Source organism: Cicer arietinum, chromosome 7, assembly GCF_000331145.2.
Source record: "Cicer arietinum cultivar CDC Frontier isolate Library 1 chromosome 7, Cicar.CDCFrontier_v2.0, whole genome shotgun sequence".
Lineage (NCBI taxonomy): Eukaryota > Viridiplantae > Streptophyta > Magnoliopsida > Fabales > Fabaceae > Cicer > Cicer arietinum.
The window spans coordinates 3,157,183-3,180,826 of record NC_021166.2 but is presented as its reverse complement, the minus strand read 5'-3'; the positions used below and the strand labels follow the sequence as shown (position 1 = coordinate 3,180,826).

Sequence of the window (23,644 nt, the reverse complement as noted above, 5' to 3'; positions counted from 1 at the left end):
TGCATATTTAATTTCACGATAAGATTCACAGATATTCTTTTATAAAAGCCATTTATAATCAAATCATCCATACAGAATCATCTATTTTGACTATTCAAATGAAATTGTGTTTCCGCCAAAAATATAATTCTTATCTATTGTATAAATAGAATCTACATTCAAAAGAATGTACGATGTTGTTTTATCATTCTCATCCAACTCTGATTCCAGCATTAGCAAGTATTTACAAATAAACTATCTTTATTGACAAGTCTTGCTATCGTATGCCACTATAATGCATCTTGGATGACTTGAATTTGAATTATTTGATAGTGAGATTCCAAGTGAATGGAATCTAAATCCCTCTAATCCACACATAGTTAATTATCCAAAATTTATAAATAAATAAAATAACAAAACACTCCTAGCATGCATAGAGTCTAAAACACCATCTAATCTAAATAATGAAATAAATTTCCATGAAAAACAGAACAAATGAATCGTTTATAGATTGAGTCCCCAAAACAAAATAAAAAATAATTACAATTAATTTATTTTAAGAAAACTACAAACATAGACCATTAGCAATGGCCTTATTAGTTTCTAAATTTGTAGTTTCATAAACTGGAAGCTCTTCTTGATACCTTTCACCTCCAATAAGATGATCAAGCTCAAACAAATCCGAACTCGAATAACTCACAGCATCATCATCGTCATCTTCATCTTCTTCATTATCATCTTCACCGTTATTATAAAACCCTCTAAAATCAAATTCACCTTTATCACAACTTTTATTATAACCCTTCATAAAACCATGCACTATTGCTTCATCTCCATTTTCTTTTTTCAAAATAACACTGTTAATATTCTTGGCCTCCTTTACTGAAGAACATTTGGTAATCTTTCGAACACTAGTTTGTTGTTTGGTTTCAGAATCCTCACCTAGGATTACGCTAACAGGGTAGAATCTAACAGACCTTTTGACACCATTGTTTGATTTTGAGGTTGTTTTGGTCATGCAAGACCTTGTAGAAAAAGATGAAACAGTGGAAGAGAAACAAGGTGACTTAGATTTGTGATCAAAACTAACATCTTCAACAGCACCAACGTAACACATTTTGGCTTTCTTCACATTTTGTGAGTTGAAAATTGAGCTAAGAAATGTAGCTATTTTACTCCCGGGTGAAATTGGTTGTCTCACTTTTTGATTCAATTCACCATAGATTTTCAAAGCTTTCAACTTTGTTCTTGTAAAACCATCTTCCCATGGTTGTTGCTTCTTCTTCTTCTTCTTCTTCTGATGTTGTTGTTGTCGCTGTGAATTGCTATCATGATTCATATGTTTTTGAGGTCTTGATCTTGGTTTGTTAATGTTGGTTGAATCTGTTTCTGAGGATGAAAAGATTCCTCCAGAGCTACATTCTGAGGAGCTTGAACTTGTGTTCTTATCCAACCAATCTTCTATCATCACAGCTTGCCGAAGATTCATTCTTTGTTTTCCAATGCAACCTTTTTCTCTGTGTTTGTTGGTTTTATTATCATGGTTTTCCTCATGAACAAGATCGGTTTTCGATTCGTCGATGGAACGATAAATGTTGTCGAGAAGAATAGAAGAGAAAGAAGGTGTTCTTCTCCTTTCTCTGCTATGCATTTTGGTGTTTAGAAAGTTTTGTTATGAATGGTTAAGGGACAAAAAAAGGAGGAAAATTTATAAGGAAAATGAAAAGAAGGGGAATTGAATAATTGAGAAAGTGTGTGTGTGTGTGTTATGAAAGAAGAGAACAGTGAAGATTAGTTTAAGGGTGGTAAATTAAAAAGGCTGTGGTAATGTCTGCTATGAGAGTATCAAAAGCTTCATGGTTTCATTAAAAAATAATGCAACTTGATGGAGTGAGAAACATGCGTGTGATATGAGTATCAGATTTCAGAATTCAGAATTCAGAGAGGAGAATTTTTAATAAGAGATGACTCACAGAGTATCAGGGTTGGAATTCATCCAAATAACTATGTTTAATTGTGACTCTCATGTTTCTCATACGTTTAAGGATTAAACATTATGTTTAATTGTTAATTAGTTATTATTAGTACAAATTAACATCACACATTTTCAAGCATTTAATTTAATGAATACTAATTGTAAATACCAGTTGGTGTTAGTGACACTAGTGGTGGATACACATAACTCCAATGCACTAATCTAGATGTCTTTGATATCAAGATTGTGGTTACAGATTTGTTTTGGTAGACAAATATAAATTAATCTATTTTATAAGCAAGTGTTCGCCAAATTTTAAAATATTTTTTTTTTTATTTTGGATTGAAATATTATTTTTTCAACTTTAATTTCTTTCATTTTTTCACCATTCTATAATTTTATTAGGTATAATATCCAATATTTAATATCCACTCTTTGAAGATACATTATATTTTTATACTTAATTAATTTTTAAGTAAATTTATACTATAAATTAATTGTATTTTAAGGTAAAAGGAGTTCCAATAATGTTGACGTTGATCTAATGTAAATTAGTAGGAGCAACAACACGTTGCTAGATGTTTATATGTTTCTTAATTATTTGGTCATTTGTTTCATCTCTAGCCCATCTATATGAAACTATATATATATATATATATATGGAGAGAAGCCAAACTCTTAATTAGAATAAAAATTAATTATTTTAAAGTTGATACTCACCATGATTTAATAAATTTCAACTGAATTCAAACAAATATTTTCCAAATGCACAAATTATAATTCTCTTAAGTAGAAAAACTTGATAAAACAATGTGTTACATCTAAACCCTTAAATTATAAAAAGGAAGAAGTTTGAAATTTAAAAAAATAGAAAAAAGTTAGTTAAAAGTTGAGACTAAAGATTTTAAAAATTAAAGACATTGATACAATATTTATCTGTTTCCGTTTAATTTTATAATTGAAAACAAATAAAAAATAAGTATTAACGTGGGGTTTAATGGATTAAATTTTCTTACATCTCAGATTTTTTTAAAGAATAAAAAAGACGCTAGTATATTATAATATATATAGTGAAGGAGCTAAGAAGAGTATAGTGTAAAAAGTTGAAACTGACTACCGCGCGTGCGGTTGTTCTTTTCAGAATTCAGATCTCACACACCCCACACATTTTATACACCAATTATTACATTCACTAATTACACTACACTAACTTTTTTTTGTAAAGAACATACTTCACTAACTTAACACTGAAGCGTTAGCGTTAATGTGTATACAATTTCATTTATTTTTATGGTAACAACAGGCTTAATCTCCCAATATCAATATTTGACTATTGAGTTTAATTTTAATAACGTATAAAATTTTATTTTAATGATATAATATAATCATGGCTAAAAATCTAATTTTAATCTCTATTAAATATAATAATATCTTTTTTATTAAATTAATTTATGTCTATTTTTTAAATGATTTTTTTTTAAATATGTTTAAGATATTATAAATAATTTTTCCACAATTTTTTTTTAAGTGCTAAGAAAAGAAAATATCAACTTGGAGTTAAAAATTGAACTTTAAATTCAATTTTATCATTACATAGAAAATTTATTTACAAAATTATAGATAACATTTTAATAAAGTCTTAATTTATTTTGATCTTTATAAGAATTAAAATTGTTCATAGAAAATATTGTGATAACTAAGAGTAAAAGAAAAAGACTTCAAGGCTAAAAACAAAACTTAAAATTTTATAAAAATTAAAAATATATTTAAACTTAATAATGAACAACCAACAGAAGTTAAGTAAAATGAATTAAACTATCACAATCTGATGAATTTAAATATAAATATTTACTAAAAATAGTATCTACATTTAATATCCGACAAACTTCAAATAAAATTAACAAAATTTATAAATAAATAAAACAAAAATTTAATAAAGAACGAAAGTACATAAAAAAATGAAATTCAATTCATTTACATTGTATTTGTTAAAAAAAAGTACATTATTGGGCAGATCTAAAAGAAGAGAGAAATTTGAAATATTAAGATGAATTGACAAGTAAGTGATTTGGATGTACAAATGTCATAGTTATGACATATAAAAATAAACAGTTGTATTTATTGAAACACATTTTTTAACACATAACGTATGTACTGTTTTTTTTTCTTTCAAAAATTTTAAAAACAAACTTTAAAAAAAATTTAAAACTTTCAAAAATAAAAAACACTTTTATAACACAATATATAATTTGTGCAATTAACCATTAAAATGCATATTTTTAAATATATATCTCATTAACTATAAAAATATATGACATTGATTATTTTAGAATATTATTTTAACTACTCTAAAGTGATTAATGTCTTGCATTTTAATAATAAATAAGATATGTGTTAAATAACTAGTTAATAATTTATATTTTAATAGTTAATGAAATATTTACAGCGGTTAATAGTATAATTTTGTTTATATATTAAAAAAATATCTCAATTATAAATAAAAGATTGAAAAAGTAATTTTTTTTAAATTTTAAAACATAAAATATTATTTATGAATAAATACAGTGAACAATACATAAATGTAGAGTATTGTTTAAATGTACGAGTTAGAATATCCTTTTTGTAATTAAAATAACATAACATAACATATTTGTATCATCTTTTCTAAGATACGTATTTGCATAAACATATGAGGTATTATATTTTATCAAATGGTAGAATTGATCCTTCTATTTTAAAATTCAATCATTTTGATCCTCAATAAGATTTTATAACTAAAAAATGGTGATTTGATCTAATTAAAATTATGTGATGTATGATTTTTATGATGTATAACTATCTAAGCATATTAATTATTTGTATGGTATTGTTTAAATTACAAAAATAAATAATTACATAATTTTAAACTAATATATTTTAAAAAAACTTTTATTGCAGTTTCTTAAGTATTAATCATTCAACGTTATCTATTTATAAATTATGTTGTATAAAGTATTTTAAATCGTCATTTTTAATCAATAAAATTAAAAAAATAAATTAAAATAATTAAATTTTAAAATAAAAAGATTAATTTCACACTTTAATAAAAAAATATAAAACTACAGTGAAGTTAAATATGATTATTTTCCCATAAGCTGCATAGGTCACAACACTTTTTTTAGGGAACAATTTATAGAATATATTTTCAAGAAATTGTTCATAGAAAATGATAAATAATCAATCGTTTTGAGCTTTAAATCTATAACGATGAATTAAGAAATATTAAATTATTTTTAAAATGATTCAACGTAGGTTAAAATACTCTTTCCACTAACTATTTTATTTAACTTTTTGTTTGAAAATTAGAAAGTTCAAAGTTTAATAAGTAAATTTGAAGTTTAAAAATGGCCAAACAAACAAAATTTATGGGTGTTTACAAGGACGCCACGTGTCCGAATATTAAAAAACCTTGTATCATTCTGTAAACCGCATCGTAGCTGCATGTTCGACACTTCAACAAATATACGATCCAGCAGAGATGGCAAACCAGTAATTTGTTCTTCCGGTGACCGGCGATTAAGGCTCCGACAATGCTCTAAGCAGAAAAAGTTTGTAATCAATCAGTAATTTAAACTTCTCTAATCAATTACTGAATTCACAAGCTCACTGTCTAGCTTCCATTGCTTAACGAAGAAATTATTATTTTCCATAGCATTTGAAGTGTACATTTGATTTATTTATTTTTATTACAACATTCTCTATTTTCTCCAAGAAAACGATGTCATTTCTACGGCGCAGAAAGACCGTTGCAAATTCCACGTCGCGTGGTTCAGATCGCGGTGACGATGAAGAGGAGAAAAAGAAGAATGAGAAAAAGGGAGAAAATATTAAGAAGGGGAAGAATGTTGAAGGCAAAAAGATAGAGAAATGGTCATGTATTGATAGCTGTTGTTGGTTCATTGGATTCATATGTTCAGTTTGGTGGTTTTTGTTGTTTTTGTATAATGCAATGCCGGCGTCGTTTCCTCAATACGTGACAGAGGCAATTACAGGGCCGTGGTTGGACCCTCCCGGCGCGAAGTTGAGGAAAGAAGGGTTGTCGGCGAACCACCCTGTGGTTTTTGTTCCGGGAATTGTTACTGGTGGATTAGAACTATGGGAGGGTCGTCAATGTGCTGATGGATTGTTTAGGAAAAGGTTGTGGGGAGGCACATTTGGGGAATTATATAAAAGGTATACTTTTCTTGTGAGTACATTTATGGGATTAAAAGTGCTAACAACACTCACTTTAACATATTCTTTATCACAATTAGTTTCTTATTGGGGGAAATTTGTGCAGGTCTCACTACTTTATATGGGACTCATTCCAAAAATGGTGGGATTTACATGAATTTCAACTGATAAGAGAGAGTGGTTGAAAGATAGCGTTAGAGTGAGTGTTGTTAGTAGTCTTCATTGTGCAATTGATGTTGGGTTCATAACTGGATTATATATGATTTTGCATGTGTTTGGGTGGCTTGATTGTATTTTGATATAAGTGAAACCCACATTGACAGCTAGAATGGCAGTTTCCACAATTGGATTGTCTATTTTAAAAATATTAAAAAAAAAAACTAGAAAGGTAATAAGCAAGTGAATTTTAGAAATAAATTTGTGTTGCTAAATGCATCTACAAAGTAGGTTCTACTAAGTTGGTATTGGATTTGCATATAAACTGGCATATTTCTTGTTGTTGAGAAGACAAAAAGCTTTGTCTCAGACACTTGTGAAATTGCCTTGTTGAATCTCTTAAATATTGTATGCTTTAGTTGATTGACCCTTTTAAGCTATGATTTATTGGTTTTGTTTTACTTTTCCTTAATATATTCTTGTAATATTAATTTCATTCATCATTTGGTATAGTAGTATAGCTTGTGAGATACAGTTCCAATTCACAGGTCAATAAAGTTCATTCAGTGATTCATATTCTTCCTACATTTGTCTTGTTGTGTATTTAGTTTTCTTCCTTTGTTAATTGTGAATTATACTTCCATCAAGATTATGTGTTTTATTGTTGTTTCGTGACTTCATACAATTTATCTATGGTGGTATACTATGATTGTTTTTTTCTACCTTCTACAGACCATTATGTTGGGTTGAACACTTGTCACTAGATAATGAAACAGGACTAGATAGACAAGGCATTAGAGTTAGACCTGTATCTGGACTTGTAGCAGCTGATTATTTTGCACCTGGTTACTTTGTTTGGGCTGTTCTAATTGCTAATTTAGCACGCATTGGGTATGAGGAGAAAAACATGTATATGGCTGCATATGATTGGAGAATCTCCTTTCAAAATACAGAGGTGGTTCACAGTTCGCCGCGAAGTTTTTTATTTTATTTTATGCGCTTGTATGTACTTTTATTGTGATATTAATTTATGATACATTCTTGACGTTCTTGTCTTATCTTGCTTAATTTGTTTAGGTCAGGGATCAAACATTGAGCAGGATAAAAAATAATATAGAACTTATGGTGGCTACAAATGGTGGTAAAAAGGTGGTTGTTATTCCACATTCAATGGGTGTTCTGTATTTTCTGCATTTTATGAAATGGGTTGAGGCCCCGCGACCAATGGGTGGAGGGGGTGGGTCAAATTGGTGTGCCATGCACATTAAAGCAGTGACAAACATTGGGGGACCTTTTCTTGGTGTTCCAAAATCTGTTGCTGGACTTTTCTCTACAGAAGCCAGGGACATTGCTGTTGCTAGGTTTTTACTTTTACCACTATAACATGGATTCTTGGTCCTCCATAAGTTTTTATTTTTAAAATCAAAAGTATAATGTTCTTCTCTCAACAAGTTGGTTTTGGATGCTATTTTCCAAATTTTTAAATTATATATGAAGGAAATGGATGTGTAATTTACGTCCCCTTTGAAAGAAAAATATAGCTCATTTTGAGTGTTTGTATTTTGTTTCACCTTGAAAGCTTTCAAATCTATATTATTCTTACTTAATAAGTTACTTATCACTAAATTATGCATGAACTACTTTTATTCCTCCCAAAACTGTTCTATAATGTTGTTGATCAGTTTTTATGATTTCCATTCTTTTTATAGATTTTTTAGTAAAAGACCTGCAATTGGAATTGATGATATTACTAATATCATTATGAATATTAATAATATATTATTAAACTCCGTATTCATGAAGCTCTGATCCTCATACAGGGCTTTCGCACCAGGTTTTTTAGATAAGGATGTTTTTGGTCTTCAAACTCTACAACATTTAATGCGGATGACCCGAACATGGGATTCAACCATGTCAATGATACCAAAAGGTGGGGATACTATATGGGGTGGCCTTGATTGGTCCCCTGAAGAATACTACAACTGCAGTGCAAAGAAGCAAAAGAACAATGATACTTCTGGTGCATTTAAAAATGACAAAGCGAATATTGTCAAGAAAAATATCAATTATGGGAGACTCATATCATTTGGGAAAGACAACGCCGAGTTACATTCCTCCAAGCTTGAGAGGTTGGATTTTAGGGTAATGTTCCTCATTGTACATTTAGTATTTTATTTATAATTTTATTTTATTTTATTTTTTTTATGTTTGAATGAATAATATAGTATTTGCAATCAATTGCACAGATAAATATACCTATTTTGTCCTCTTGAATATCTGGAATTTAGATACAAAACTTTAAGTATTTATTTTGCGGTGATAAACCGAGCTTATGAAACTTTCATCACTTGCCATTTTCTAGTTTCTAAATTGCTCATTCACGGCTACAAAAATTAGCTTTTAATTTTCCCTCAAATTGAAGTGAAACTCCCCCCCTTTATCAATTGCATCGCCGATAGAAATATCTTTGTATTTGTCTCATAATACTCTCAAGCTATAGATATTTTTTAACTGTTTGCAATTGGCATGAATTACATTTCTAATTGGCAAGGTTACAAGTGTCATGTTTTGTTTGTTGTTATAACCGACAGGAATGTCTCAAGGGGAGGAACTTTGCAAACACATCTAGTTGTGATGTTTGGACAGAGTATCACGACATGGGTGTTGAGGGTATCAAAGCTGTTGTAGATTACAAAGCTTACACAGCTGATTCAATTTTAGAACTGTTTCATTTTGTTGCTCCCAAGATGATGAAACGTGGAGGTGGTCATTTTTCTTATGGGATTGCTGATAATTTGGATGATCCGAAATACAACCATTACAAATATTGGTCTAATCCTTTGAAACAACGTGAGCTTCTTTACTTCATTTTTATTTTTTCTTTCAGCTCTTTTCATCCCTACTTAGTGGGATAAATCTTGGTTGTTGTTGTTGTTTTGGTTCTTTTCTTAAGCTCTGCTATCAAGTTATCCTTCAAATAAGCCTTAAAAACAATTCTCGTGTTATATAAAAAATTGACACTAATTTAACTCGATCAAGTGGTGGGCCAAGAAATCATATTATTTGCGTAGGATTTTTTTGTCTTAAGAAAGGGGCTATGATAATCTGGAGTTTGGTGAGGAAGTAAGTATAGTCTGACCAAGGGTTGTTCTAGCTAGGGTTCGAATTTGGATACTTACAATCAATTCTTCTTTAATGAAGTTCATTAACTATTTGAGGCCAAACTCTTGGTTGACTAGGATTTAACTAATATATGATTATTACGTTGCCTGGATTGATGGAGCTAACATATATTTACTTATGCTCTATGCTATATTTGGGATACGGTGTTTCTATTTTTTGTTTCTACTATTGCAGATTACCAAATGCCCCAGATATGGAGATTTACTCTATGTATGGAGTTGGGATTCCTACAGAAAGAGCCTATGTCTACAAATTCAGTACACAATCTGAATGTCACATTCCTTTTCAGATTGACACATCAGTAAATGGTGAAAATGAGGACTCATGTCTAAGGGGTGGAGTTTATAGTTCTGATGGTGATGAAACTATTCCTGTTTTAAGTGCTGGTTTCATGTGTGCAAAAGCTTGGCGTGGAAGAACGCGCTTTAATCCCTCGGGAATCCGCGCGTACATAAGAGAGTATGATCATGCCCCTCCAGCTAATCTTCTAGAAGGCAGAGGAACTCAGAGTGGTGCTCATGTTGATATATTGGGGAACTTTGCATTAATTGAAGATATCATACGAGTAGCGGCTGGAGCCTCCGGCGAGGACTTAGGTGGAGATAGAGTTTACTCTGATATTTTCAAATGGTCTAAAAAAATTGATTTAAAGCTCTAGATTTACAATAGTAATAGTAATCTTTTTTTCCTAATCTAACTTCTCAAACTGCTGACATTAATTTTGCCGCGTCCTAGACTTGGTCTACTACTTCCATATCATGTCTTTAGTGAAAATGTTCAATCTTATAAATATTACAAAATCAGGGTTATATGTGATGCTTCTAAATTTTCACCTACTACTTTTGTGTTCCATTTCAATGGGCCAGATTACTAATCCTTACTAAACAAGTTTGCAACTAATGTTATAAAATTGATTCGGTCAAGGTTCAAATTGTTAACTTTGTGGTTGAACTATTGTCAAACCACGATTAAATAGAAGGATAAATAAAATATGCTAGAGTATCTTCGACTATTTCAATAATAGTTTTTTTTTTTATATTTTTTTTACTATATCATAATTTGTTTCCTTGTTTATTGAGGATTAGGAGCCTAATATTTGTACGAATTCAATCTATGTAAATTCAAAAATTATACACCCATGAATTGACAATATATAATTGAATGACACTGAAATATAGTGTTTAAAGTTTAATTTATATATATTATATATATTGTGAAGTATAATGTTTAAAATTTATATTTTGTATATTATTAATATAAAAAATCCAATATTAACAATAATATGTACCCAAGAGATGACAATAGTCTATTTCTTCTTAATTAAATGTAATGAGTTGGAATTGAATATTGAAATTAGAAGATGATTAATATTTGTAATTGCACACATGATATTGGGATTAAAAAAAACAAGACTTAATTGCAGTTTTGGTCCTCCTATTTTAGCTGAATCGCAAAAGTAGTCCCTCCATTTTGTTTCTCCCCAGTTTTGGTCCCCAAACATAATTTTAGTTCAAAACTTGATGAAATTTTATTTTTTAAAGCCGTACTACACCGTTTATGGTCATATATTTCAGGTACAGTTGTTGCAAATTAGATCTTGAGGCATTGTGTGACTTAAATAAATGAAAAAAAAAATGAAATTTCATCAAGTTTTGGACCAAAATTCTGCTTGGAGACCAAAACTGAGGAGAAACAAAATGGAAGGACTACTTTCGCAATTCAATTAAAATAGAGGGACCAAAACTGCAATTAAGCCAAAAAACAAACAAGAATCATGTGATTGGTATCGTAATTCCTTTTAGTAAAAAATGAATTGTAACATAAAAATCTGACTTACCGCGGTGATATAGGACGTAGAAGGAACCATACAACGCTCCCAGTCCTACGTCTTGACTTTGTAATTTTACGCCCAAAAAATCTCAAGTCTCAACCGGATTCCAATTTATCAAACAAACAATCCTGTTGGCTCGGTGTTCCCAACAAACCGCCCCCAATTCATTTAAATCTCATAGTACATACCCCAATTTAAGAAGCACTTTTTAGTTACCTTTCCACTTAACGCAAACGCACTTAATTTGAAGAGAAATTAGAGATCAGAGAGAGAGCGAGAGAGAATGGTTGCGTACATGAACATCTTGCTGTACGGTGTCGGAGGGTTAGTGGTCGCCGGAATGGCATTACTTGTGGCGTTTCAGGAGAAGCTCGTTTACGTTCCGGCGTTGCCAGGCCTCACCAAATCCTACGCTATCAATCCTTCTCGTTTCAGACTCACTTACGAAGACATCTGGCTCTCTTCTTCCGATGGCGTTCGCCTTCATGCTTGGTTCATCAAACTTTTCCCTAATTCTCGAGGTTACTTTCCAATTTCACTTTTCCTCAATTTCGATCTCATTTTAGATTATTGAATTGTTATTTGAATTTTAACTGGAAACATAAAGCTGCATCGGGGAAGTATAGATCCAAGGAGAATAGGGTTTTAGATTATCTATAATAATGGTTGAGTCAATATTCATCGTTCAAGAGTGTTTTTTTTTAGAGTTCAAGAGTGTTAAATGGAGTAAACAAATAATTGTTTTTTCCTAAATGTGTAAGTCTATGTTATTATAGTCCTTGAATGAATCAAATTACAAAAATGTCTTCTCAATGTGTCTTGTGGTAGTAATTTTGGGGACCAAAACCAACTAACAGACACATTTGATGATCAAACTAACTAATTAAAGAAATACACATTTGAGGACTAAACTGACAACCAAAATACACATTTAGTTTTTTTTTTTTTTTTTTTTTTAGTTTTGATGCATTTAGGAACTATAGTGACATCGTGTCACTCAATTAAGGATTAAAATGATTGTTCACTCCTGTAAATTATTATTTGGTGTTGCTGATTTGCTATGAAAACGCAGTGCTCTTTGAACTCTGTATTGTAATTCATGTATGTTGTTCTAAATTCTAATGCAGTTTTTATTTCTTATTTTCCTTTGACAGGTCCAACCATTTTGTTTTTTCAAGAAAATGCTGGAAGTATCCTGATTGTTGTAGAAATTAGGGTTTAGGTTGTGATTATTATATCATATATTATGTTCAATATGCTTTTGAAGGCCTTGACTACTGACTTTTTAGATATTGCTCACCGCCTTGAAATGGTTCGCATAATGTTACAGCAGTTACAATGCAATGTTTTTATGCTTTCTTACCGAGGGTATGTATTAGCCTTAACACCTTAAGCTTTTCATTTTTTATATATACAGTTGTGTTATTAGATTCATGCATTTGATATGACTGAGTTGGAACTAAGGCGTCAATTGATTTTACAGTTATGGAGCAAGTGATGGCTCTCCTTCTCAGCATGGAATTACAAAGGATGCTCAGGTATGCTGTTTTATTGATATCATTGTGCGTTATTGATCTTCAAATTTCTTAATTGAAATTTCTCCAATTTTATTACCTCCTGTTGCCCAGGCTGCATTGGATCATCTTTCTCAGAGGACTGATATTGACACATCTAGAATAGTTGTATTTGGACGATCACTTGGGGGTGCAGTTGGAGCTGTACTAACAAGAAATAACCCTGACAAGGTACCTCCTGTAAACTATGTATCTTGTGCGTGGAGAAAATTGATAGCTTCTTTATTTTATTTTCACTTGTCACCCTAGTTTATAGTCAGTAGATAAACATTCCTTTAGAATGTCAATACTACATGAATCAATACTGCATGCATTATAGGTAGCTAGATTCATAAGTGAGGGCATATAGAAAGGCTGTATAATGTAGCTCTAAATTTCTAGTTTGCTTAGGTTTCTCTTGTCGTAGATTGATAACTAAATTAATGTCAATGATTATAAATTTTGGACTTGTTGAATCAATCTTGTTTTAGATTATTGATTGTAACAATTTTATTGGTCTCCCCCACTATGCATGTTTGGAAAAAAATGTGGCTATTAAGATTGTAGATTTGTTAGTGTAGTCTGCTTTTAATTTTTAAAGCACCGCTATCAATCAATTCTTTGAATTAGAGTATGGAAATGTTTTTAGTTATGCATAAAAAGCTTTTGTTCATTGCCTTTATATGTTGCGAAATTGTCTAGGAATCCCTTCCTTGAGCATTTTTTTCTTTGTTATGGTATATTTATCATGAAGGGTTTTACTTGATTATTCTCTTGGGCTTCCATAAAGCATAAATAAGATTCCTTGCAACAGGTTATATGGGGCCAATTTTTTAATGCTGATTTTGGAGAAGTATCAGCATGGTTGTGCTACACAGTTAATAAAAATTATTACGTAAAACTAAAGATCTATGAAAATGGACTCTATTTTCAAAATACAGTAATTCCAGAATATTTTCATGGCTCCAGTAGAGAAAATTCTCCTTTATTGCTTTGATTGTATTTAATCAAGTGAGGCTTCAAGCAGATGCTTTTACCTGTAAAATGTTAAGAGCTTTCTTATTTTGACAATTTTTTACGTCGAAATCCTTTTGGAAATTGAAACTAAATTAGGGCGAGTAGTCTAAATGAAGATTGGACTGTTGCAATATCTAGGCATCTCCAGAGTGTTGTTTACGGCAGCATTTTGCTTGTAAGCTTTAATCTACAAATTCTGTTGACCTTCTTTCTGCATTTTAGGTTGCTGGACTGATACTCGAAAACACTTTCACGTCTATATTGGATATGGCTGGAGTTTTGTTACCTTTTTTGAAGTGGTTTATTGGAGGCAGCGGTTCAAACGGTCCTAAGCTACTCAATTTTCTTGTACGTTCTCCATGGAGTACCATTGATGTTGTTGGCGAGGTGAGGGATGCTGGATACCAGTACTAAGTTTTGCCCTTTATTTTTCTGCTCCACTGATTAGGATTATGTCACTTGGGCATAATGAATATGCTTTTATAAAATCAATACATAGATCGGTGACTTATGAGAAGGATACCAAATTCAATTTTTTAATTTATTTTTGGTCTCTAGGAAAGAAGTTTGCAACTTGCATTGTTTCGGTTCTTCTATAATTCTCCGGCTGAATTCATCATGTGTGTGCGCATCACATTTTTATTGCTGGTTTAATTGCAGATCAAACAGCCTATCCTTTTTCTATCTGGATTGCAAGATGAGATGGTCCCTGCATCACATATGCAAATGCTATATGCAAAGGCAGCTACTCGTAATAATCAGTGTCTCTTTGTGGAGTTTCCCACTGGCATGCATATGGATACTTGGCTGACTGGTGGTGATCACTACTGGAGAACAATTCAACAGTTTTTGGAACAACATGCTCCCGAGAAAAAGGAAGACAGATCATCACAAAATGGAAACGGTAATTGTTTTATTTTTTCCATGTTGTTTCAAAACTGAGATTGATGGGTTAAGAAAGTGGGGTTGTTTCTACTTAATTAATTGCATGATTTTTTATACAGCTTTTGTATTTTTCAACATGGAGGTTTTCTTTCTTTTTGTTTGTTCCTTTTTTATAGGGCCCTGCCTTTGTGATATGTTTGTATTAAAAACTTCATCTAGCAATTGTTGTGATAGTCTCTCATCCCCCTTTTTAGCACTAACTGCTAACAATCTTCTTTGATGCTCTTGCTCACTTCTTAATTGCTGTTTTAATACTGCTGCCAGATGTTGGGGCAAGGTGATTGGCTGACATTAGATTATTGCAATGATACTAATTGGCTAACTAAGGATTCAAACAGTTTCTGCCCTTTGAAGTTTCAGCCCGTAAGAGCACTCTGTGAAAAGATGCTTACTACTGGGACATGCTGCACCACTTCAGGCTATTTCATTGGACAATATTTGTTGGATTGCGGTTTCAAGAACTTGGAAGATGCCCAGAGGATTTGCTATTTTGCTATACTGTACATCATCAACATTTTGGATGCCTAATCAAATTTGACAAGTGTCATGTAGAATAATAATTTATAAAGTCTTAGATACACGTATATGTACACCGTTATTTATGCTGTTTTTACAGAATGGGTTCTTGTCTTTCCTATTATTACAGGCAGAGACAGTGATATCGATTTCTGTCTTATGATTTCCAATTTTTTTGGTGTATGTTTGGTTCTACGGTGTCAAAAATTGGTTTTAATTGATTTTGGCTAAAATTGAGTTGAAGATAAAGTATTTGGATACATTCATGAAAACATGATTTTTATTTATTCTTGTAGTTTTGATGAAAAGGTGTGTATTTGCCAAAGTAGATTTTTACGTGTATAATAAACTAGAGTTATAAAGCAACTATGGGTAATGCATAAAGATGCACCTATCACAAAATAAAATAAAATTTAGAATTGATTTTGTCCACCGTAAAAGCCAGGAGGATGCTTAACTTCAATGTGAAAATGATTTTGAGGTTGGAATTTATTTACATTGATGGAAGCCATACAATTTATTTTGCAGTCAAACTAGGTTTGGTTATTGTAAAATTGATTCTGGATCCGTAAACGGGGATTCAAACCTGTAAAATTGATTAATCCAAACCTAATGTTATTGTTTTCAATTCTCTATAAAAAAATTTATTGCCAAACTATATTTTGAAGTGAGGACTTGAACTGCTAAGTCATTCATACATGAGTTAGGATTGTGTTAACTGGTGTATTAGGCTCATACGAGCTTAAATTTGCTGGTAGGTATTGTCTATTTTTTTTAAAAATCTCGCTGAAGAACGGTACATTTAAGTGTATATCAAGTTTCATTGACCAAGTCTGAAACATTTGCCTACAAATGAATCCATCCAATTTTATATTTCTTGATAAAATTCATCTCATTATTTTATTCACATAAGATTTACTTTCTTTTTCCAAAATCTAATACAACGTGGCAAAGTTACTCACGGCAAACCCTGGCAAAACAAAACAACCCCAATTCTGGGTCCCGAGTCCATGTGAGTTCTTAATCATAATGGCAAAAATCAAGTAACTTCTTCAAACACTGCCTCTCATAAAGATAGGCCCTTTTCTAAAAAAAATTAAAATATATATACATACATTTACTAGTCAACGTATTCTTATAGATTCATTTGGTATAATGATATTGGGATTTCTTATGTGTGGATTTAGTGCTCCTAATTCCTTCCATTTTGCACCAGTACCATAAATACGAGACGATATGCTCCACAATGTGTCCCCAGGTTGCACCTTTGTGGTAGTGCCCTGAGCGCCAATCTTAGAAGCAACCTTAGACTTCATCAGTGGATTCTTATTGCTCTTGCTCATTCCATTAGCAATCAACCAGCGCGAACCAGATTGTTGCTGACTTGATGTACCCCAAAGTTTCTTTTTTTGGGACTCAATCTTAAGACCTGCAACATGGACTTCTGTAATTCTGAACTGAGCAATGCCTTTTTCTTTAATACTTCTCTCCTCTTTGTTGTCTTTCATCTCCACCTTTGCTCTTATTTCACACTCATCATCTTCATCAGTATTGTTCCCTACCTCAGACACAGTCAAGTAAAGCTTTTGCTTTGGTGGGGCAAACACTCTCTCCACTTGTATAAGAGCAAGCATTGGTGTTCCAACTGGCTCGTAATTTCTCAGAGGATCGCGAAGCTGCACCATTAGTGCTACTGTGAAATTGTTTCCTAGCAAACCACATTTCCTGCCATGACCTTTGCCTTTTTTCTTCCTTCCTTTTGAACTCTCACGGACAACGTCGAAAGAGTTGGCATGATGGGCTGCAAGAAGTTTGAAAGTATGTTCACTGATATCATCTATATCATCAATCTCACCCGAATCTAGTCTCATCCACTCATCAAGAGTTAATGATAGTTCCATTATCCCATCAACTTCATCGCTGCTGTCTCTGTTATTCAACAACTGTAAAGCAGCAGCTCCATCTAGGCCAAGAGAATTTCCAATGTCAACCCTCTTGGCCTGGAGACCAGCAAGATTTTTAAAGGAATTTGCAATGATGTTTGATGGGGCATCCTCCTCAGACATCCCAGATTGTATTTTTAAACCCTCCATCGAAAGTGCTTCAATTTTATCCATAGCCAAAGGAGCAAGATCTTCCAATGAAAAGAATCCTGAACCTCCTTGGTTGCCAATTGAAATTGAACTGAACTCATCAGATGATAATTCTTTCAAGCCCCTTTGCATGCAAGAAGAACCTTTCCACGTTGCCAAATCATGCTGCAAATGGCATTGCCTACATAAAGTGAGGAAAATTCAATAGGTGGAACATTTTAATTTTAAAGGAAAGTAATGACTATTCATAATATAACCGAAGTTTACTGATAAAAAAAATCTACCTGCCATTGCCTTCTAAGTTTGGCATAGATTCCCATGATATTTGTTGTATTGTCTTCCCTGTGATATCTTCAAGAGGCATAAACTTGTTTGCCTGCATCGAAAGCTTTTCAATTCCGACTGATGCCAAATAATGCAAAGTCTCCATTATCCCTGAACCCATTTCTGCAGGCATAACAACAGGGTTGGAAACCTGCATGATTAAGTTCCCACCACTTTTAGCATTCCTGAAAAGTGAGGAATTCATAGACCGTAGAAATCCGCCATTTTTTGTCTGGAGGAAAGGACCAAACCCTTCTGCCAGAGGAGGTAATCTAGGAGGCTCTTCAGGTAGTTGAGGTATTGGACTTCCAAAACCGGCAACGCCTTTTGGTGGAGAATGCTGAAAAGACTCCTCACTCCAACCCCATTCACGCATTAAGGCTTCTGTTTCTGAGTCTTCTAGTATGTGACCCTTTGGTTTGCTCCTCACATTTTCAAATTCAAGCCCTTCCTGCAGATCATGCAACAAGGATGGTGCTCTAATACCAGTAGAGAACTTACACTGCTCAGAAGCATCATAAACACAATCTTCTTCTTCTTCTTCATCATAATCCACATTAAATAAAGAGAAACATTCAGACCCAACATCCTTCTCAAATTGTCTTAAAAGGCACTCTCTTGGAGACTCGGGATCACTTTCAGAACTAAAGCCCGTTGGACTATGGTCTACGCCTAGCATACTCAAAAATTCACTGGCAACTGATTCAGTGAAATCATCCAAGCTCTGTGACTTTCTGAACTTACACTCAGATGTGACTTCCATAATTTTGGGAGATTCCAATGCTATTGTCTCCAACTCTGAGATACTATTCAATGCTGATTCTATTTCTTGCAGGAGAATTTCTTTCGTCCATAACTCATCGCTTTTGTTAGAAATTTCATGTACCACGACACTTTCCTTAGAACTATCACTGACATTGAATTCAATGCCTTGATCAACAACAGAAAAATCATCAGAATTCTCATTTACAGACTCAGATAAAGAATAACCATCTGTCTCAAATGTCTCCAAGCTTTCTTGAAACACATCAAATTCAGATTCGCCACACACTGGACTACATGTTTTTCTTTCATTACACTGATGTTCTACTAGCTTTCCTATTTCAGTATCAGGCGAACGACATGCATCAAGTTTGATTGGCTCAAGATTCTCTTTTAATACAAGTTCATGTTTCATGTGCAGGGGACCACATGTGTTTTCATCATCAATTTTCTTATACAAGACATCTGCTGAACTTTCCATTACTGATTTTGATGACATCAATACCTCATGAAGATCCTTCACCTCATCTATAAACCGAGGCGAATACTGACACGGATTTATATCGGTTTCACTCAAAGCTATACAATTTTGCCTTGAAGTCAATACATAAGGAGCACAAATGTTGTTATCACCAACCACTACATACCCAAAACTTACATTCATCACAGCACCTTTAGCCTTTCCTGATAACCTAAAACTTGTAGTCCATTTCCCTGAACTCTTCTCCTCTTCAAGATCTTCCAAAGCAAGAGGAAGCAACCTTGTGATATCCAAACGATGCTTCCCTAAATCAAGTTCAGGAACACCAACCACAGAAGCATAGAGCAAAAAATGTTTACCTTCATATTTTGCAGAATTGTGCGGTCCACTTTTACTTCCAGTAATTGAACACGTGTAACTCAAAATGTCTTGAAATTCAGCAGAACCTTTAATTACTTTAGCAGGAGGAGTCACCAAATGCTCGTCGCGCCTCTTCCAATGAACACAAAGGGTAGAATCATTGAAACTCAAAGGTAAACCTTCAATCAAATGGATTTGGAGAGAAAAACAACAATTGAATTTCTTACTCCTTGTTAGGGAAAGTGCTCTTAATAGATTCCAATTCCATATAGATTTCTTATCCTTTTTCAAATTATCTTCTTTATTATTAGGGTTTGGTTTAGGATCTTTGTCTGTGAATTTTGATGATGATGATGATGATGATGTTGAATTCCTAGAAAGGGTTCTTTCCATGTAGAGAGTTTTTCTAATAGTTTCAACATCTTGTAACAACGTGTTATGCTCTTCTTCAATTTTCGGCAACATTATCTTTCTTTTCTTTTTTTTTGCGGATTCAAATAAAATAAAACAGAACACAAAATTCAATAAATAAATAATTCATGAGAAAGAAAACGCAACCAAATATAGCATGTAATTAAGGAAAAAGGATTACCAGGTGGTGTTGGAAAAGACGAGAAGAAGAATAAGATAAAGCCAATAAATTTAGATTAAAAGTCTGTAACGGAAATGATAAACAAAAGAGATGGTTGGATAATTGTTGTTCTTTGCTTGCACTTTTCTTTTTTCATTTCAAATGCCGCTGCTTCTTTCAAACGGTTAAATAACTTAACGGTCAATTTTTTTTATTTTTTTTTATCATTTTTTCAAAAAAGAAATTCATTTTCTATATTAATTCACTCAAATTTATATGAAAACCATAAAAATTAAAAGTCTCTTAAAATCCTAATTATTAAATTTATAAATAAAATAACAAACAATTTATAAATATGACAATTTTTACTATTAAAATATATTTTTTATATAAAATTTTCTTTCAATTATAACCGTGGTATTGTTGAAAACTTTCAAAATATTTAACACTAAGGTATATGCCAATTAACTTTTCTTAATTTGTATACTTTTACAAATATATTTATTTGTTATTGTTTCTACTCAATTTATTTATGCAATTATCATTGTCTACACATTTCACCTTTATTCTTTTTTTTCTTTTCAATCCTGATAAGCTATTTGCAAGAATCTTCTAGTTATGCTCCTTGGTGTATCTCAATCATCATTATCGTTATTTTATGGTATTTTTTAATTAAGAAAATAGTATACTACATCACTTACGACTCAAGTAGATACTTCCATGAAAATTCCTACCCTTTTTCGTACCTCTTAGCATTAAGAATTTCATATTTTAGATTTGATTGACCTTTGTAATACTTTTAAGTCGCTTTGATTATTTATATGTTTTATTTTAGATTTAATTAAGATCAAATTGTGTCAACGATATATTAAGTTCTATTAATAAAGTAAAAGATATTTTTTTTATAAATTATTGTAGAACTTTATTTTTTTTATCTATATACTTCAAATTTTTTCAATAATTATAAAAAAATAAAAAAGTCGGATACCAAAATTTTTTTTTGAATTTTTTTTTTCGGATAAACATGAGCACAATTGTTTTATTTTTATGCTCTAGATTAAAAAACAAGTACATTACTATCGGAAGAAAAAAAAACTAGTCATCAATTATTGGTGGTTATGTACATTTAAATAATTTTTCAAATTTTAATAATATAACGATGAGTCACGAGGAATGGACGGTGGTTTGGAGGAACATAACATAATTTTGGAGAGATAGGTTATTTGTTGGTTTTAATCTTTCACAAACATTTTTAACAATTTTTTTCCCAACATGTACCCTACCAATTGCAATAAAAAATGTAGAACATGTTAGTTATTTGTTATATTGATTTTAATATTTAGTTTTTTCAATTCAATCTTTTTATTTTAATTTCACGACAAAATATACATACTAAATATGTAGAAGAGAATTAATGTGTTTAAAATCTACATCATAATATATTAACGAAAAATTTAAGAATTCTTATTGGACGTTACCCATCTTTTTGGGTTTCTTGCGTATGGTGGGTTCTGCTTCCTCTTAGGGGCAAGTAAGTGTGTCATTCATTCTTGCATTTCTTTCAATCAAATCATTATTTAGTAATTCACTAGTACTATCTTTTAATCAATTAATTCACTTCATATTGATACCGCTACCACCACTGATAGGACCCCAACTCATTCCCTATGTATATTGTTTGTTTTACTTCATCTTTGTTCCTCTTCGTTGGATATACTATAGATTCAAGAAATATCATTACTACTTATTGGTAAGTAACCAAACATTACTCTATTAAATGCTTCCAACAAAAGTATATTTTGGTACATTAAATATTCTATTTTCATTGACTACTCATTAACATTAATTACCAAATAAACAAGATGAAGGATTAATTAATTGCATTATAAGCAATGAACTAAATCAATCACATGATTGCTGGTGTTTCAGGATTTTTTCTACTATGCAAATGCAATTTTCTTGGTAGATCTTCTTTTTTATCCTAGGAATGAGAAGCTTTTCATGATTTTCTTTTCCTTTGCTGAGGTAAGAGCTTTATCCCTAGTAGTTTGACTATTTGGAGAAAAATTACTCACTCCCTTCTTAAATATAAACAAAAATTAGTCAAAAAAAAAAAAGATTATGTATTTTGAACTAAATACATTTGCAGGGTCCATTAGCTTGGGCTTTGATTATCTGGCGCTGCAGCTAGGTTTTCAGTTCTCTTGATAAAATTGTCAGTGTTCTTATCCATCTTTTACCTGGTAAATTCCACCTTCCTTTTTAAACTTTCTCTTTTTGGAACTGCAATGATAATTGTTGACTATTATGATGCCTTTGATGTTATTGTTCTTTCCAGGAATTGCTTTCTTTACCGTTCGGTGGTGGAATCCTGCAACCTTTGAAGCTATGCATCCAGAGGGATCTGTTGGAAGAGCTACATGGCCTTGTGTTGAAGATAAATTCTATCTCTGGACATGGCTGTTTCTAGTACCCTTAATAGCTTTACACCCTATGGCAAACTTTATACTTCCCCATCGTCAATGTCTTACGCCGACAAAGGCTTATAAGAGATTCTGAAGTCATGACTTCCTAAAGATAAATGTTGTGTCACTCTCAAAGTCTCTGAAGCACCGACACTTCTAATTGAATGAGTCTCGGTGTCCGACATTGACACCTTCATTTATTCAATTAGTTCATTTTTTCAAATTATTTTCGGTGTCAATGTCATAAATTTATATCTGCTACTATTTCAAAGTTTATGCACTTTGCTTTTCTTTCTCGTTGTTGACTTCAATCTTTCACAGGGAACTATCAAAAAAAAGTTCAGAAAGCAAACATCTTATGGTGGCGATTAAGTGAGTTGCTTGGGGATCAAAATCGTATGCTAATGTACATCTTTCTTCAAGGCATATTTACTGTGGCAACCATGGCACTGAATGTCCCAATATTCTTGTCATGTGAATTGCATGCAGTCTTCCAAATACTTAAGGTTTCCGCTTCAGTATGGAATGGAGGAAGTTTTCTGTTGGAAGTAATCCCTAAGCAGGCAATTCTTCAGGAGAAAAAAAAATCAGAGATAAAACCAAAGTGAGGAAAAATGATGGCAAGTTCAACAATGCTGTTCTTGGGACATCTGATTCCTGACTTACACAGCTAATATCCATGTGTTTTGTTCTAGTTGTGGTTGTATTTGTTTGAACTTGTGCGGTTAAGAATACCAATTTGGGTAGGTGCGTAAATGGAGCTATAAATGCATGTTTCTCTTTTTCTTTTCTCATGCAAGCATTCTTTAAAATGGATACTTGTAAACAAAGTGTAGTTATCTTGTAAACAAAGTGTAGTTATTGTTAATATGTGTCACTCTCTTTAACAATAGGGGAGGGAAAGAAAAGGAAAATGGATACTTGTTAATATGTGTCTTCTCTTTTATGCTATGGCCTGTAGTGTCTCAATTTTGTAGTGAAGTATCTCAGCGTTAGAAATTACAAAAAAAAAATCTGGAAAGCATAATGTGCCATTTTTTCATTTTACAACGTTCTGCCTCATTTGTTTTAGTAAAGACACTGGTTTTCACAAAAGTTGAGACCTTGACACCAGAAATTAAGTGCGGTTAGTTCATTTAGTTATAAAAAAAAGTGATTAAAATGAAACTGAGGGGATATAATAGCTTAAGCCCGCATCTATCTATATCTATTTGACATAAA

At 32.0% G+C, this 23,644-nt stretch overlaps 4 protein-coding genes and 1 pseudogene across 8 annotated transcripts; 3 read left to right on the top strand and 2 right to left on the bottom strand.

Moving 5' to 3' along the window:
* Positions 1 to 432: 432 nt before the first annotated feature.
* LOC101505377 (protein BIG GRAIN 1-like B) lies at positions 433 to 1,975 on the bottom strand. Its single transcript, XM_004507922.4, has one exon. The coding sequence runs from the start codon at positions 1,628 to 1,630 to the stop codon at positions 545 to 547; it is 1,086 nt and encodes a 361-aa protein (XP_004507979.1). The 5' UTR covers positions 1,631 to 1,975; the 3' UTR covers positions 433 to 544.
* Positions 1,976 to 5,423: 3,448 nt separating this feature from the next.
* LOC101505056 (phospholipid:diacylglycerol acyltransferase 1-like) lies at positions 5,424 to 10,314 on the top strand. Of its 3 annotated transcripts, XM_073370885.1 has the most exons (7): positions 5,424 to 5,541; positions 5,706 to 6,166; positions 7,055 to 7,277; positions 7,400 to 7,683; positions 8,143 to 8,464; positions 8,914 to 9,172; positions 9,680 to 9,949. In XM_073370885.1, exons 2-7 carry the CDS (start codon positions 5,712 to 5,714, stop codon positions 9,808 to 9,810), a joined length of 1,674 nt encoding a protein of 557 aa, XP_073226986.1. In that variant the 5' UTR covers positions 5,424 to 5,541; positions 5,706 to 5,711; the 3' UTR covers positions 9,811 to 9,949. The 3 variants fall into 3 exon arrangements, with proteins under 3 accessions (XP_073226986.1, XP_004507978.1, XP_012573333.1); XM_004507921.4 differs by having other exon boundaries at positions 5,426 to 6,166; positions 8,914 to 9,176; positions 9,680 to 10,314; XM_012717879.3 differs by having other exon boundaries at positions 5,426 to 6,166.
* Positions 10,315 to 11,379: 1,065 nt separating this feature from the next.
* On the top strand, positions 11,380 to 15,537 carry LOC101504307 (alpha/beta hydrolase domain-containing protein WAV2). 2 transcript variants are annotated; one of them, XM_027337071.2, is made up of 8 exons: positions 11,380 to 11,857; positions 12,491 to 12,526; positions 12,626 to 12,704; positions 12,820 to 12,874; positions 12,965 to 13,081; positions 14,129 to 14,293; positions 14,567 to 14,810; positions 15,212 to 15,537. In XM_027337071.2, exons 1-8 carry the CDS (start codon positions 11,620 to 11,622, stop codon positions 15,229 to 15,231), a joined length of 954 nt encoding a protein of 317 aa, XP_027192872.1. In that variant the 5' UTR covers positions 11,380 to 11,619; the 3' UTR covers positions 15,232 to 15,537. The 2 variants fall into 2 exon arrangements, with proteins under 2 accessions (XP_027192872.1, XP_004507977.1); XM_004507920.4 differs by having other exon boundaries at positions 11,382 to 11,857; positions 15,116 to 15,537.
* A 716-nt stretch (positions 15,538 to 16,253) lies between these two features.
* LOC101503777 (protein PLASTID MOVEMENT IMPAIRED 1-RELATED 1-like) lies at positions 16,254 to 20,125 on the bottom strand. 2 transcript variants are annotated; one of them, XM_004507917.4, is made up of 3 exons: positions 19,980 to 20,125; positions 17,745 to 19,864; positions 16,254 to 17,641 (listed from the first exon to the last, which is right to left on the bottom strand). In XM_004507917.4, the coding sequence occupies exons 2-3, from the start codon at positions 19,850 to 19,852 to the stop codon at positions 16,492 to 16,494; spliced, it is 3,258 nt and encodes a 1,085-aa protein (XP_004507974.1). In that variant the 5' UTR covers positions 19,853 to 19,864; positions 19,980 to 20,125; the 3' UTR covers positions 16,254 to 16,491. The 2 variants fall into 2 exon arrangements, with proteins under 2 accessions (XP_004507974.1, XP_004507973.1); XM_004507916.4 differs by having other exon boundaries at positions 17,745 to 19,859; positions 19,980 to 20,123.
* A 992-nt stretch (positions 20,126 to 21,117) lies between these two features.
* Positions 21,118 to 23,291, top strand: LOC101507448 (glycerophosphocholine acyltransferase 1-like; annotated as a pseudogene).
* The last annotated feature ends 353 nt before the right edge of the window (positions 23,292 to 23,644 follow it).